Here is a 14,643-nt window from a genome sequence, read left to right on the forward strand (position 1 = left end):
CTGCCGCCCCTCCACTCTAACCACTAGGCTTCCTGCCGCCCCTCCCCTCTAACCACTAGGCTTCCTGCCGCCCCTCCACTCTAACCACTAGGCTTCCTGCCGCCCCTCCCCTCTAACCACTAGGCTTCCTAGTGGTAGATGTGGAGAAACAGGAGAGGCAGGACTATGGTCAGAGGTTGTTACAGACAGACAGACAGGTTGTAGATGTGGAGAAACAGGAGAGGCAGGACTATGGTCAGAGGTTGTTACAGACAGACAGGTTGTAGATGTGGAGAAACAGGAGAGGCAGGACTATGGTCAGAGGTTGTTGCAGACAGACAGGTTGTAGATGTGGAGAAACAGGAGAGGCAGGACTATGGTCAGAGGTTGTTGCAGACAGACAGGTTGTAGATGTGGAGAAACAGGAGAGGCAGGACTATGGTCAGAGGTTGTTGCAGACAGACAGGTTGTAGATGTGGAGAAACAGGAGAGGCAGGACTATGGTCAGAGGTTGTTGCAGACAGACAGGTTGTAGATGTGGAGAAACAGGAGAGGCAGGACTATGGTCAGAGGTTGTTGCAGACAGACAGGTTGTAGATGTGGAGAAACAGGAGAGGCAAGACTATGGTCAGAGGTTGTTGCAGACAGACAGGTTGTAGATGTGGAGAAACAGGAGAGGCAGGACTATGGTCAGAGGTTGTTGCAGACAGACAGACAGACAGACAGGTTGTAGATGTGGAGAAACAGGAGAGGCAGGACTATGGTCAGAGGTTGTTACAGACAGACAGGTTGTAGATGTGGAGAAACAGGAGAGGCAGGACTATGGTCAGAGGTTGTTGCAGACAGACAGGTTGTAGATGTGGAGAAACAGGAGAGGCAGGACTATGGTCAGAGGTTGTTGCAGACAGACAGACAGGTTGTAGATGTGGAGAAACAGGAGAGGCAGGACTATGGTCAGAGGTTGTTGCAGACAGACAGACAGACAGACAGGTTGTAGATGTGGAGAAACAGGAGAGGCAGGACTATGGTCAGAGGTTGTTGCAGACAGACAGACAGGTTGTAGATGTGGAGAAACAGGAGAGGCAGGACTATGGTCAGAGGTTGTTGCAGACAGACAGGTTGTAGATGTGGAGAAACAGGAGAGGCAGGACTATGGTCAGAGGTTGTTGCAGACAGACAGGTTGTAGATGTGGAGAAACAGGAGAGGCAGGACTATGGTCAGAGGTTGTTAGACAGACAGACAGGTTGTAGATGTGGAGAAACAGGAGAGGCAGGACTATGGTCAGAGGTTGTTGCAGACAGACAGGTTGTAGATGTGGAGAAACAGGAGAGGCAGGACTATGGTCAGAGGTTGTTGCAGACAGACAGGTTGTAGATGTGGAGAAACAGGAGAGGCAGGACTATGGTCAGAGGTTGTTAGACAGACAGACAGGTTGTAGATGTGGAGAAACAGGAGAGGCAGGACTATGGTCAGAGGTTGTTGCAGACAGACAGGTTGTAGATGTGGAGAAACAGGAGAGGCAGGACTATGGTCAGAGGTTGTTGCAGACAGACAGGTTGTAGATGTGGAGAAACAGGAGAGGCAGGACTATGGTCAGAGGTTGTTGCAGACAGACAGACAGACAGACAGACAGGTTGTAGATGTGGAGAAACAGGAGAGGCAGGACTATGGTCAGAGGTTGTTGCAGACAGACAGACAGACAGACAGGTTGTAGATGTGGAGAAACAGGAGAGGCAGGACTATGGTCAGAAGTTGTTGCAGACAGACAGGTTGTAGATGTGGAGAAACAGGAGAGGCAGGACTATGGTCAGAGGTTGTTGCAGACAGACAGACAGACAGACAGGTTGTAGATGTGGAGAAACAGGAGAGGCAGGACTATGGTCAGAGGTTGTTACAGACAGACAGACAGGTTGTAGATGTGGAGAAACAGGAGAGGCAGGACTATGGTCAGAGGTTGTTACAGACAGACAGGTTGTAGATGTGGAGAAACAGGAGAGGCAGGACTATGGTCAGAGGTTGTTGCAGACAGACAGGTTGTAGATGTGGAGAAACAGGAGAGGCAGGACTATGGTCAGAAGTTGTTGCAGACAGACAGACAGGTTGTAGATGTGGAGAAACAGGAGAGGCAGGACTATGGTCAGAGGTTGTTGCAGACAGACAGACAGGTTGTAGATGTGGAGAAACAGGAGAGGCAGGACTATGGTCAGAGGTTGTTGCAGACAGACAGGTTGTAGATGTGGAGAAACAGGAGAGGCAGGACTATGGTCAGAGGTTGTTGCAGACAGACAGACAGGTTGTAGATGTGGAGAAACAGGAGAGGCAGGACTATGGTCAGAGGTTGTTACAGACAGACAGACAGGTTGTAGATGTGGAGAAACAGGAGAGGCAGGACTATGGTCAGAGGTTGTTGCAGACAGACAGACAGGTTGTAGATGTGGAGAAACAGGAGAGGCAGGACTATGGTCAGAGGTTGTTGCAGACAGACAGACAGGTTGTAGATGTGGAGAAACAGGAGAGGCAGGACTATGGTCAGAAGTTGTTGCAGACAGACAGACAGGTTTTTAGTTGAAAGGTAAAAGGTTCCCTACATATTCAAAGGTATTTCTGTTCTGTTTGAATCGGGATCCTTTGCAGTGGGGAAGTTACACGAAGATGTTGCTGTCTCGGCAGTTTGCACTGGGATGAGGCAGAAAGGCATTGTATCTGCTGTCCAGGGAGATTTGATCAGAAATCATCTGATACCCAATGATATTAGATCTATATTTGTGTGGAAAGGTTAAAGTGCCTTCAGGAAGTGTTCACACCCCTTGACTTTGTCCACATGTTGTTGTTGTTACAGCCTGAATTTAAAATTGATTACATTTTATTTTTTTTGTCACTGTCCTACACACAATACTCTATAATGTCAATGTGGAATTATGTTTTCAGAAATGTTTACAAATTAATAAAAAAATGAAAAGCTGAAATGTCGAGTCAATAAGGGAAATGGGGGATACCTAGTAAGTTGTAAAGGGGGATACCTAGTCAGCTGTCCAACTGAATGGATTCAACTGAAATGTGTTTTCTGCATTAAACCCAACCCCTCTGAATCAGAGAGGTGCGGGGGGGGCTGCCGTAATCGACATCCACGTCTTTGGCCCCCGGGGTACAGTGGGTTAACTGCCTTGCTCAGGGCCCCAGGGAACAGTGGGTTAACTGCCTTGCTCAGGGCCCCGGGGAACAGTGGGTTAACTGCCTTGCTCAGGGCCCCGGGGAACAGTGGGTTAACTGCCTTGCTCAGGGCCCCGGGGAACAGTGGGTTAACTGCCTTGCTCAGGGCCCCGGGGAACAGTGGGTTAACTGCCTTGCTCAGGGCCCTGGGGAACAGTGGGTTAACTGCCTTGCTCAGGGCCCCGGGGAACAGTGGGTTAACTGCCTTGCTCAGGGGCAGAACGACAGATTTTTACCTTGTCAGCTCTGGGGATTCAATCCAGCAACCTTTCGGTTACTGGCTGGACTATTCAACCCCTTCGTTGTGGCTTAAATAAGTTCAGGAGTAAGAGTGTGCTTAACAAGTCACATAAGTTGCACGGACTCTCACTGTGTGCAATAATAGTGTTTAACATGATTTTCTAATGACTACCTCATCTCTGTATTATCGTAAGGTTCCTCAGTCGAGCAGTGAATTTCAAACACAGATTCAACCACAAAGACCAGGGAGGTTTTCCAATGCCTCGTAAAGAAGGTCACCTATTGGTAGATGGGTAAAAATGGAATATCCCTTTGAGCGTGGTGAAGTTATTAATTACACTTTGGATGGTGTATCAATATACCCAGTCACTACAAAGAGACAGGCGTCCTTCCTAACTCAGTTGCCAGAGAGGAAGGAAACCACTCAGTGATTTCACCATGAGACTTTAAAACAGTTACAGAGTTTAATGACTGATGGGAGAAAACTGAGGATGGATCAACAACATTGTAGTTACTCCACAATACTAACCTAAATGACAGAGAGAAAAAGAAGGAAGTCTGTACAGAATAAAAATATTCCAAAACATGCATCCTGTTTGCAACAAGGCACTAAAGTAATACTGCAAAAAAATGTGGTAAAGAAATCAACTTTTTGTCCTGAATACAAAGTGTTGTGTTTGGGGAAAATTCAATACAACACATTACAGAGTACCACTCTCCATAGTTTCAAGCATAGTGGTGGCTGCATCATGTCATGGGTATACTTGTAATTGTTAAGGACTAGGGAGTTTTTCAGGATAAACAATAAACGGACTGGAGCTAAGCACAGGAAGAATCCTAGAGGAAAACCTGGTTCAGTCTGCTTTCCACCAGACACTGGGAGAGGAGTTCACCTTTCAGCAGGACAATAAACCTAAAACACAAGACCAAATCTACACTGGAGTTGCTTACCAAGAAGACAGTGAATGTTCCTGAGTGGTCTAGTTACAGTTTTGACTTAAATCAACTTCAAAATCTATGGAAAGACTTAAAAATGGTTGCCTAGCAATGATCAACAACCAATTTGACAGAGCTTGAATAATTTAGAAAAGAAATAATGGGCAAATGTTGTACAATCCAGGTGTGGAAAGATCTTAAGAGACTTACCCAGAAAGACTAGCAGCTTTAATCGCTGCCAAAGATGCTTATCCAAAGGTATTGACCATTAAGGTACTGACCAAACATGTTTTCACTTTGTCATTATGGGGAATTGTGTGTAGATGGTTGAGAATGATTCACGCTCTGGTAAATTGGTCGTTGATCATTGCTAGGCAACCGTTTTTAGGTCTTCCCATAGATGTTCAAGTAGATTTAAGTCTAAACTATTTACATTTAAGTCATTTAGCAGACGCTCTTATCCAGAGCGACTTACAAATTGGTGCATTCACCTTATGATATCCAGTGCAACAACCACTTTACAATATCCACTTTACACTTTACAATATCCACATATCCCTACCGGCCAAACCCTCCCTAACCCGGCGCTAAGCCAATTGTGCGTCGCCCCACGGACCTCCCGGTCGCGGCCGGCTGCGGCAGAGCCTGGGCGTGAACCCAGAGACTCTGGTGGCGCAGCTAGCACTGCGATGCAGTGCTCTAGACCACTGCGCCACCCGGGAGAACTATCTAGTCAGGAACATCCACTGTCTTGGCCACAACACGACAGTGTAGAGTTGACCTTGTGTTTAAGGTGTGTGAATACATAAGGTGTTTCAGCTGTTTCATTTTCAACACATTTGCAAAAATTTCTAAACACATTTTCACTTTGTCATTATTACAAGTATTGTGTGTAGATGGGGTGAGAAAAAATATATAAATTAAATCCATTTTGAATTCAGGTCAAAAGGGTATGAATACTGTACTTTCTGAAGACAGTATCTTCCCGATGAAGAGACTGAAAACATTTCACTTTTAAGAAAACGTGTAAGTAGATGAAAGTATAAATAAGATTAATGTTTTTTTTTGTGTAACGGTTGTTGTCGTTGACCATTTTCTCTTTGTAAAGATTTTTTTCTAAATTCCTTCATGTCAGAGACCAAAAATTAAAGATTTGTTAAATCTATTTCCTGTTTAGTGAGAATCTGTCCAACTCATAACGCTTGAATACAGGATGAACGGAAGTTAAACTGGAGTAAATGGTTTTTTAACTTAAAACTGTAGTTCAGCTAGACAATATAGTGACATTAATATTTTGTGGTTAAAAATATACTGAACAAAAATATATAAATGCAAACATTTTCAAAAGATTTTACTGAGTTACAGTTTATAAGGACATCAGTCAATTGAAATAAATTCATTAGGGCCCTAATCTATGGATTTCACATAACTGGGCAGGTCCGCAAGCCATGGGTGGGCCTGGGAGGGCATCGGCCCACCCACTGGGGAGTCAGACCCACCTACTGGGGAGCCAGGCCCAACCAATCAGAAATAGTTTTCCCCCACAAAATGGCTACACTACAAACAGGAATACTCCTCAGCACCCCCCCCCTCGCAGGTGAAGAAGCCAGATGTGGAGGTCCTGGGCTGGCGTGGTTACAGGTGGTCTCTACGGTTGTGAGGCCGGTTGGACGCATGGAGGGAGCGATGTTGGAGGCAGTTTATGGTAGAGAAATGAACATTAAATTATCTGGCAACAGCTCTGGTGGACATTCCTGCAGTCAGCATGCCAACTGCACAATCCCTCAGGCCACTTTAAAATGTGCAGTTTTGTCACACAACTCAATGCCACAGACGTCTCAAGTTTTGAGGGAGCGTGCAATTGGCATGCTGACTGCAGGAATGTCCACCCGGAGATGTTGCCAAAGTGGCCTTTTATTGTACCCCAGCACAAGGTGCACCTGTGTAAGACCACGCTGTTTAATCAGCTTCTCGATATGCCATACCTGTCAAGTGGATGGATCATCTTATAGGAAATGCTCACTAACAGGGATGTAAACAAATTTGTGCAAAAGTTTGAGAGAAATAAGCTTTTTGTGTATCTGGAACATGTTCTTCTATATCTTTTATTTCAGCTCATAAAACACGGGACAAACACTCCACATGTTGCGTTTATATATATATATATTTTTCAGTGTACATTTACACGAAGTATCAAATACACCAACGATTCCAAACAATCAACAGTCTCACCGAGTTGCTTATCAAAATGTTTCTGTTTAATGTAATTTAGAAGTGCTTTTCATCAGTTCATCTCTGCATCCATTAACACAACACGGTGAAACTGATGCACATTCAGACCAGAAATGTCTCAGTATATTTGGACCAAATAAGGCTACTCTTCCTCTAGCATTTTCTTCCCGCTCTTGGCTGTACTGTTCCGATCCTCCATCTTGGTTTTTAGTGATGTCCGTAGCCTGGTGGTGGTCTGCCTGATCTCTGTAGGTCCTGCTTCCTTACTGACTGCTACCCTGTCTCTGCTACTGAATACACTGTCCTTATGTCTGCTAGTGGATCCTCTCTCTCTGATCACACCATTCATCTGTTTCTGTCTCCACTCCTCCATACCATCTCTGTCTCCGGTCCTGATTGCTCTGTCAATGTCTCCTTCTCTGTCTCCGGTCCTGATTGCTCTGTCACTGTCTCCTTCTCTGTCCCCAGTCCTGATTGCTCTGTCACTGTCTCCAGTCCTGATTGCTTGGTCTCTGTCCCCATTCCTAATTGCTCTGTCACTGTCCCCACTCTTCAATACACTGTCTCTTCTACTAAATGCCCTCTCTCTGTCCCCACTTCTGAATGTTCTATCACAGTCTCTGTCCCCAGCCCTGAATCCTGTGTCTCCTCTGGTTCTGCCACTAAAAAACCTCCTGTCCTTATCTGAGCCTCTGTCTCTGTCCTGCTGGGGTTTCTCCTGGTAGAATCCATCATGTTTCCTCTTGGGTACGTACTCCAGCGCCTCCTCCCACCTCCCCGTCTCCTTCAGTGTCAGCAAGATACGTATCATCTGATCCAGAGTCAGGTTCTTGGCCCCCGTCTCCCATTGGAGGAAGTCATCCAGCGGCAGACGGGCCGTATTCAGCTTGAGACGCTTGGCGTTGGCCAGGGAGAGCCCTGATTGGATGGAGCGGTCCACCATGGAGCCTACGATGTAGACCTTAGAGTTGTCGAAGGTACGGAGGACGTTGGGGGAGTCAGCCGTCAGGTAGACCAGGTCGTCCCGGGGAAACAGGTCCACATGGCGTTGCTCTGTGGAGGTGATGAGGAGGCGCTGCCAGGCCTCGGCGCCGTACCGTTTAACCAGCTCCTTGCGGTAACCGCCATCCGGCTGCAAGTTACAGAAGTGCAGGTGGAAGGGTTCCGAGGCTCGGCGGTTCCACCCCTCCACCTCCATCAGCTGGGACACAGTGTTCTCCACCTCCCGACGCGTCATCTGCTGTTCGTAGGACATATCAAACACCAGTGGCTGGCCGAACACCATGGCCTGGGCCGACCTCCACCCCAGCAGCTTGTCCAGGGAACGACCCCAGAACTGGAGCAGGAAGGTGTTCCTCAGTTCCCCCTCCTCTCCTCTCAGACCATCAGGCCTGATCCTATCATCCTCCAGAAACCTCTCACTCCTCTCTACCTTCCTCTTCTCCTGCTTCTGCTTGTGGCTTTTCTTGTGGCCCTCCTTGATGGCCAGGTATTTCAGGTACTTCTTCTTGGAGGATTTAGTTTGGAGTTCCGCCAGGATCCCCAGCTCCTCATCAGTCATGGTCTCTGGCACCAGCTTCCCAGCCTGACGCCACATCACTACCAGTTCTCTGGTGGCCTCCAGTGGTGACACCTCCTCCTGCCCTGCTACACCTCCTCCTGGTCCTGAAGGAGCAGCACCTCCCTCCTCACCTCCCAGTTTCTCCTCCTCCTCCGCCGCTGGGACCTGAAACCTCATCACAGACTTCCATATGTCCAGGTCCAGTTTCTCTTCAGTCTGATCTGCTTTAGACTGAGGGAGGGGTACATCTTTTCTTAGTGCAGCCCCAGTATAGAGAGGCCGGTTTGGGGGTGCAGAGTGGCGGGGTGGGAGAAGGCAGGTGATCGGTAACTGTTTACTCCCTCCGTGTTTATTTGCGACAGTTGATACCAGCGGGAGACGCCGCCGCAGCTCGTTCAAAAGCGGTGGGGTGAGAAACCTCATCATTTCAATGGTTTGATGATACATACATATGGAGTCAAGATGTTGACACTCACGTCGTTATATTAAAGTCCCAGAACTGTCCATCAGGAGAGGAGGAAATACCGTTACACGTGCAGACAAGATAGGAAGCGATTGTGTTTATGTTCCATAATCACGAAAAAACAATCATACAAACTGCAATTAAGGTCCACTCTCAATAAGGACAGAATGGATCATAAAATCGTGGTAGTATTCCATTGAATGTCTTACATTTGTGTCAGTCTGAATTCAATTTTACATCCGTGCTTATCGGAAAAAATGTCGAAGGGTCAAGTTGAAAGCGTGTGCAACGCCATTATTCAGTCGTGCTGATGCAAGTGCAAAGAATATTTGTTCCGGGATTACTGTTCTGGGCCTAACCATTTGTCCAGAAGACTTGTCTCACATTTCACCAATCATACAAAAATATGTTATTTTCCTACGTTAATACATAGTAAACAACGTTTAATGCAAGAGACAATTTGGAACCGGAAATTACCTTAAACTACCAACTGAGTTTAAACTTCACCTGAGTCCTATTCAATGGTTCGTATATACACTAGGCGACTGATAGGGGGCGCTGTGTTGAAGCCACTCCCCCATCCTTGTAAAACATTTTTTGGAAGCTAGAAAGGGAGCTAAAAAAACACTAAAATGCCCATTGGGCGTCTATTATCAGAATGCTAACAAAATTAGCACAATTAATAGCGAATTTCCATGGAGGCTGCTAGCTAAATATTCTACATTCGTTTATTCTATTACAGACACCTTAATGCATACTTTTAAATTATATAATTTTTTATTTATTTTTATTTCACCTTTATTTAACCAGGTAGGCAAGTTGAGAACAAGTTCTCATTTACAACTGCGACCTGGCCAAGATAAAGCAAAGCAGTTCGACACATACAACAACACAGAGTTACACATGGAGTTAAACAAACATACAGTCAATAATACAGTAGAAAAATAAATTATGTGAGCGAAAACATAAAATACATAAAAACATTTTCCTTAAAGTATAATTGTTTTAGATTACTAATGTTATTGTCCCCAAAGACTTAAATACATGTAATTTTGTCCTTGAAACATTTAAAGCTGCAATATATACATTTTTGGAATACCCCACCAAATTCACATAGAAATGTGTGCTATAGATCTGTCATTCTCATTGAAAGCAAGTCTAAGAATCAGTAGATGTGTCCTATGTGTGCTATTTCTGTGCTTCCCGTAAGTTTAGTTTTTGTGTCCTTTACTTTAGGTTTTGTACACCAGCTTAAAACAGCTAAAAATAAAAAATGTTGTATATGGCTAATATATTTCACAGCGGGTTTAGATGGTACAACGATTCTCTACACTATACTTGCTTGTTTTGTCACATAAACTGAAATTAGGCGAACTATTCTAATGTTAGCAACCAGGAAATGGTGGAGTGATTTCGGCATAGTGCCCTCTTTAATTGAAATACTGTAGAGTTACATTCATTCCAATGGACTGCGCCTACTGGGGAGTGGCAATATGGCCGACCAGTGGCTTCAAAGCCTCTCAATGGCCAATACGCAGAATCATCAATCCCATGGTTTATATACATCTAGGGTTTATATACATCGCCTGGTGTTTTTTATTTTTTTGTATTCACAGGAATGTCCCTGTATTAATGTGTAATATTGGTATTATTGCTGCAATAATAATAATACAAAAATAATATAAATTTGTCTGATAAATATGTGTATGTGACCAATAAAATGTGATTTGATTTGAAAGAGCGGCACATGCCTGACTTGTGGAACCCGTTTTCCGAAAAAACATCCAAAATTATGGCAGAAGCATTGGGTAAAGTCAAATCAGTGATGGTCATGAGAAGTGGGTTAGTTCTGATTTCTTGTGTTTCTGAGGAACAGAAGAAATGTCTGTTGGACATAATGTAGGACACCTGTCTAGGGAGGACACCTGTCTAGGGAGGGCACCCGTCTAGGGAGGGCACCCGTCTAGGGAGGACACCCGTCTAGGGAGGGCACCCGTCTAGGGAGGGCACCCGTCTAGGGAGGGCACCCGTCTAGGGAGGACACCCGTCTAGGGAGGGCACCCGTCTAGGGAGGACACCCGTTTAGGGAGGACACCCGTCTAGGGAGGACACCCGTCTAGGGAGGACACCTGTCTAGGGGGTCATTTCTGGAGTCTCATAGGATGTTTTAGTGCTTTATTTAAGGGAATTCCGGGAGTGATCGATGTAGAATGAATCATATGGTTGATGGCAAGAAGGAGAAGAGTTAGTCTGTTCTAGTGTTATTTTTTTTGATGTGGAGTCTCTCAGCTGGGATGTCTGTACTGTCAGAGCTTCTGTAGAAAGGCCTTTCTCAATGTTCTTTCTGTCAAATGTCTGGACATTGTGTTGTTGTAGATAATCGTCTCAGAAATACAACACTCTTACAAGAACTTGTGTCTGTTATGTCTTAGTTTCCTGTTTTTACCAGCCTGTATCCATTCACTCATGTCTGCCTTCTCCTCCTATATTCTAATGTACACCTCTATGTCTGTCCCTAAATGTATCATTCACTCCCACAGCGTCTGCAGACGGGAGAAGCTGAGATGTGTGGGGGGGGAAAGACCACTATGAAGGAGATGCTAAATGTCTAGTAGAAGAGAATAGACAAGGAGCAACATGTTGTGGTGGGTGAGCATGAACCGCAATCACTGGAGTTCCCGATGTCGGGTGAAAGAGACTGAGGATACTAAAATCAGGGCAGTTGAGGGTGTTCTATGCAGCGGCTGTCAAAAGGGTTGACAGAGTGAGTACATTTGAAGGTCCGGCAGGTATTGAAGAACGGTATGCCTACATTGGAGCCTTCACCACAGACTGAGAATCAACAGCAGGACCCAGAAATCCTTCGTGTGAAGAAAGTGGACTCAAGTGCACAAGTTGAAAGTAGGTCAAGAAAGATCGATATCATTGTTAATGTAGCTGAACTATTTATGTGATTAAATATGTTACATTATTATTATTCTTTTATTTTTAGTTGTTAAAATGTTTGTTTTCACCCCACCCAGTAGGTGGTGGCAAGGCACAATTTTTGGACGTAGTCCGCCAATAAAACCTCGAAGAAGAAAACCGTGCTGCCTGCCCCCGGATTTTCTCTCCCCGCTTGACCACCTCCCTCAGATGACCAGCAAAGCCATGAATTTTCTATTGACTGTCAATCTCATTATGTCTTGTTTTGTTGCTTTAAAGCACTTTGAGATTCTTTATGTAATGAATAGCGCTATAAGAGTTGAATAAATTATTATTAAATGTTGCTGTTTCTTCTCGCGGACATTTTATGTGGTTGCAAACAAACGGACGTGACTCCGATGTCACTTCCGTTTGTTTGTTGTGATCTGCTAGTGGCTGTTTCTATGCGATTCGGAGCGGGACCGTTGAAATTATGAAAACAGCGACCACCAAACATTTTGGGTTGTTCGCGAATATAAGTGGTAAATGCTAAACCCCATTTCATTTATGGATATGACAAAAACGAATAATTTGTACGGAATTAGCCAGCTAGCTAGGAAGCTACCTGTTGGACAGTGAACCGTTCCAACAGTTCGACGTTAGCTAACTATAACTATGTAAGTTAACTAACTAGTACTGTACAGTAACTAACAGTTAATACAACCACAGACAAGGAGCTAGTTACCCGTATATGTCGTGCAACAGTCGACGTTAACTGTCCCTTGAACTCTTGAGTTCGCTAATCCTTAATCTTAATCTCTAATACTAAAATTATATGCTAGTAGTTAGCTGGCAAAAGCAGATCACTACTTGTTTGACAAAAGCGAGGTAGTTAACGTTATCTAGCTTCAAAATGCCTCCGAAGAAGCAGAAAAACCCGTCGGTGAACATCTCCAGCTCGCTAGAGGAGTCGGAAGAATTCAGTCTGGAGACCACGGTGCCCACGGAAGACATCTCGTCATCAGACGAACGAGACCGCACCGGGACCCAGAAAAGTCACCCGACAGCTCATCGAGAGGAAGGAGCTACTGCACAACCTTCAGCTGTTGAAAATAGAGATGTCGCAGAAAAATCTCATCATAGATAACATGAAAGTGGACCACTTGACAAAGGTAAGTTAGCTAGGATCTCAAAGATGTTCTATCGAACTACCAATCCTTCACATCAGCATACAGCTTCTCAAATAGTATCCTATTCTATTACTTATGACCAGACGGCCCTAAAGTAGGGACGTTAAGCCTGCTTCTTTCATGTTATCTTTAACTCTGCATTGTTGGAAAGGGACCTGTTAGTAAGCATTTCACTGTTAGTCTACACATTGTTGTCTTTAAAAACCATGTGACATAAAATATGACTTGCTGCACAGACCCTATGGACACTCGTCTAGACCCCCCCCAAAACCCTACTGTCCTGCTTTAAATGTACTCTTGACAGTTTTAATAGTAGAATGCACAAGGTGCAATTTCTAAGTTGGGTAGTGCATAATCAGGTCCTCTTGTCATGTCAGTCATTACAGACCGTAGAAAGATATTTATAACATGAAAATGTCCAGATAAACTAGCCCATGTCAGCTAAAGTAAATAAATACATCTAAATATATTTTAAATTCTTCAAAGTCGCCACCCTTTGCCTCAATGACAGCTTTGCACACGCTTGGCATTCTCTCAACCAGCTTCACCTGGAATGATTTTCCAACAGTCTTGCTGAGCACTTGTTGGCTGCTTTTCCTTCACTCTGCGGTCCAACTCACCCCAAACCATCTCAATTGGGTTGAGGTCGGGTGATTGTGGAGGCCAGGTCATCTGATGCAGCACTCCATCACTCTCCTTCTTGGTCAAATAGCCCTTACACAGCCTTGAGGTGTGTTGGGTCATTGTCCTGTTGAAAAACAAATGATAGTCCCACTAAGCACAAATCAGATGGGATGGCGTATTGCTGCAGAATGCTGTGGTAGCCATGCTGGTTAAGTGTGCCTTGAATTCTAAATAAATCACTGACAGTGTCGCCAGCAAAGCACCCCCACACCATCACACCTCCTCCTCCATGCTTCATGGTGGGAACCACACATGCTGAGATGATCCGTTCACCTACTCTGCTTCTCACAAAGACAGTTGGAACCAAAAATTCAACCACGAAGGCCTGATTCACAGTCTCCTCTGAACAGTTTATGTTGAGATGTGTCTTACTTGAACTCTGAAGCATTTATTTGGGCTGCAATTTCTGAGGCTGGTAACTCTAATGAACTTGTCCTCTGCAGCAGAGGTGACTCTGGGTCTTCCTTTCCTGTGGCGGTCCTCATGAGAGCCAGTTTCATCAATGGGACTATAATTTGTTTTTCAACAGGACAATGACCCAACACACGTCCAGGCTGTTTAAGGGCTATTTGAACTAGAAGGAGAGTGATGGAATGCTGCATCAGATGACCTGGTGTCCACAATCACATGACCTCAACCCAATTGAGATGGTTTGGGATGAGTTGGACCGCAGAGTGAAGGAAAAGCAACCAACAAGTGCTCAGCATATGTGGGAACTCCTTGAAGACTGTTTGAAAAGCATTCCAGGTGAAGCTGGTTGAGAGAATGCCATGAGTGTGCAAAGCTGTCATCAAGGGAAAGTGAGGCTACTTTAAAGAATCTCAAATCTATCTCTATCTCTGAAGACCATCCAGTCCCATCCTTCAGCTCCCCTCAACCCCTTCCATCTATCTCTGAACACCATCCAATCCCATCCTTCAGCTCCCCTCAACCCCTCCCATCTATCTCTGAACACCATCCAATCCCATCCTTCAGCTCCCCTCAACCCCTCCCATCTATCTCTGAACACCATCCAATCCCATCCTTCAGCTCCCCTCAACCCCTCCCATCTATCTCTGAACACCATCCAGTTTGGATTTCTATTTGCCATATCATCTTTTAACTGTGCTGTTTCCCAAAAGTTGTGAACCTAAATACATTTTCCAGACCCAGTAGTATTTGCGTTTAGTTATCTTGTTGTTTTCAGTCCCACACTTTCAGCTCCAAACACAACCTGTCCTTTCAACATGAATTTCCCCCCCCA

At 45.0% G+C, this 14,643-nt stretch overlaps 1 protein-coding gene across 2 annotated transcripts; it reads right to left on the minus strand.

The window, feature by feature from the left end:
- Positions 1–6,457: 6,457 nt before the first annotated feature.
- LOC120038748 (tRNA methyltransferase 10 homolog C-like) lies at positions 6,458–8,902 on the minus strand. 2 transcript variants are annotated; one of them, XM_038984407.1, is made up of 2 exons: positions 7,052–8,902; positions 6,458–7,012 (listed from the first exon to the last, which is right to left on the minus strand). In XM_038984407.1, exons 1-2 carry the CDS (start codon positions 8,604–8,606, stop codon positions 6,741–6,743), a joined length of 1,827 nt encoding a protein of 608 aa, XP_038840335.1. In that variant the 5' UTR covers positions 8,607–8,902; the 3' UTR covers positions 6,458–6,740. The 2 variants fall into 2 exon arrangements, with proteins under 2 accessions (XP_038840335.1, XP_038840334.1); XM_038984406.1 differs by having other exon boundaries at positions 6,458–8,902.
- Between the last annotated feature and the right edge of the window lie 5,741 nt (positions 8,903–14,643).

This window comes from Salvelinus namaycush, unplaced genomic scaffold (genome assembly GCF_016432855.1).
Source record: "Salvelinus namaycush isolate Seneca unplaced genomic scaffold, SaNama_1.0 Scaffold2378, whole genome shotgun sequence".
Lineage (NCBI taxonomy): Eukaryota > Metazoa > Chordata > Actinopteri > Salmoniformes > Salmonidae > Salvelinus > Salvelinus namaycush.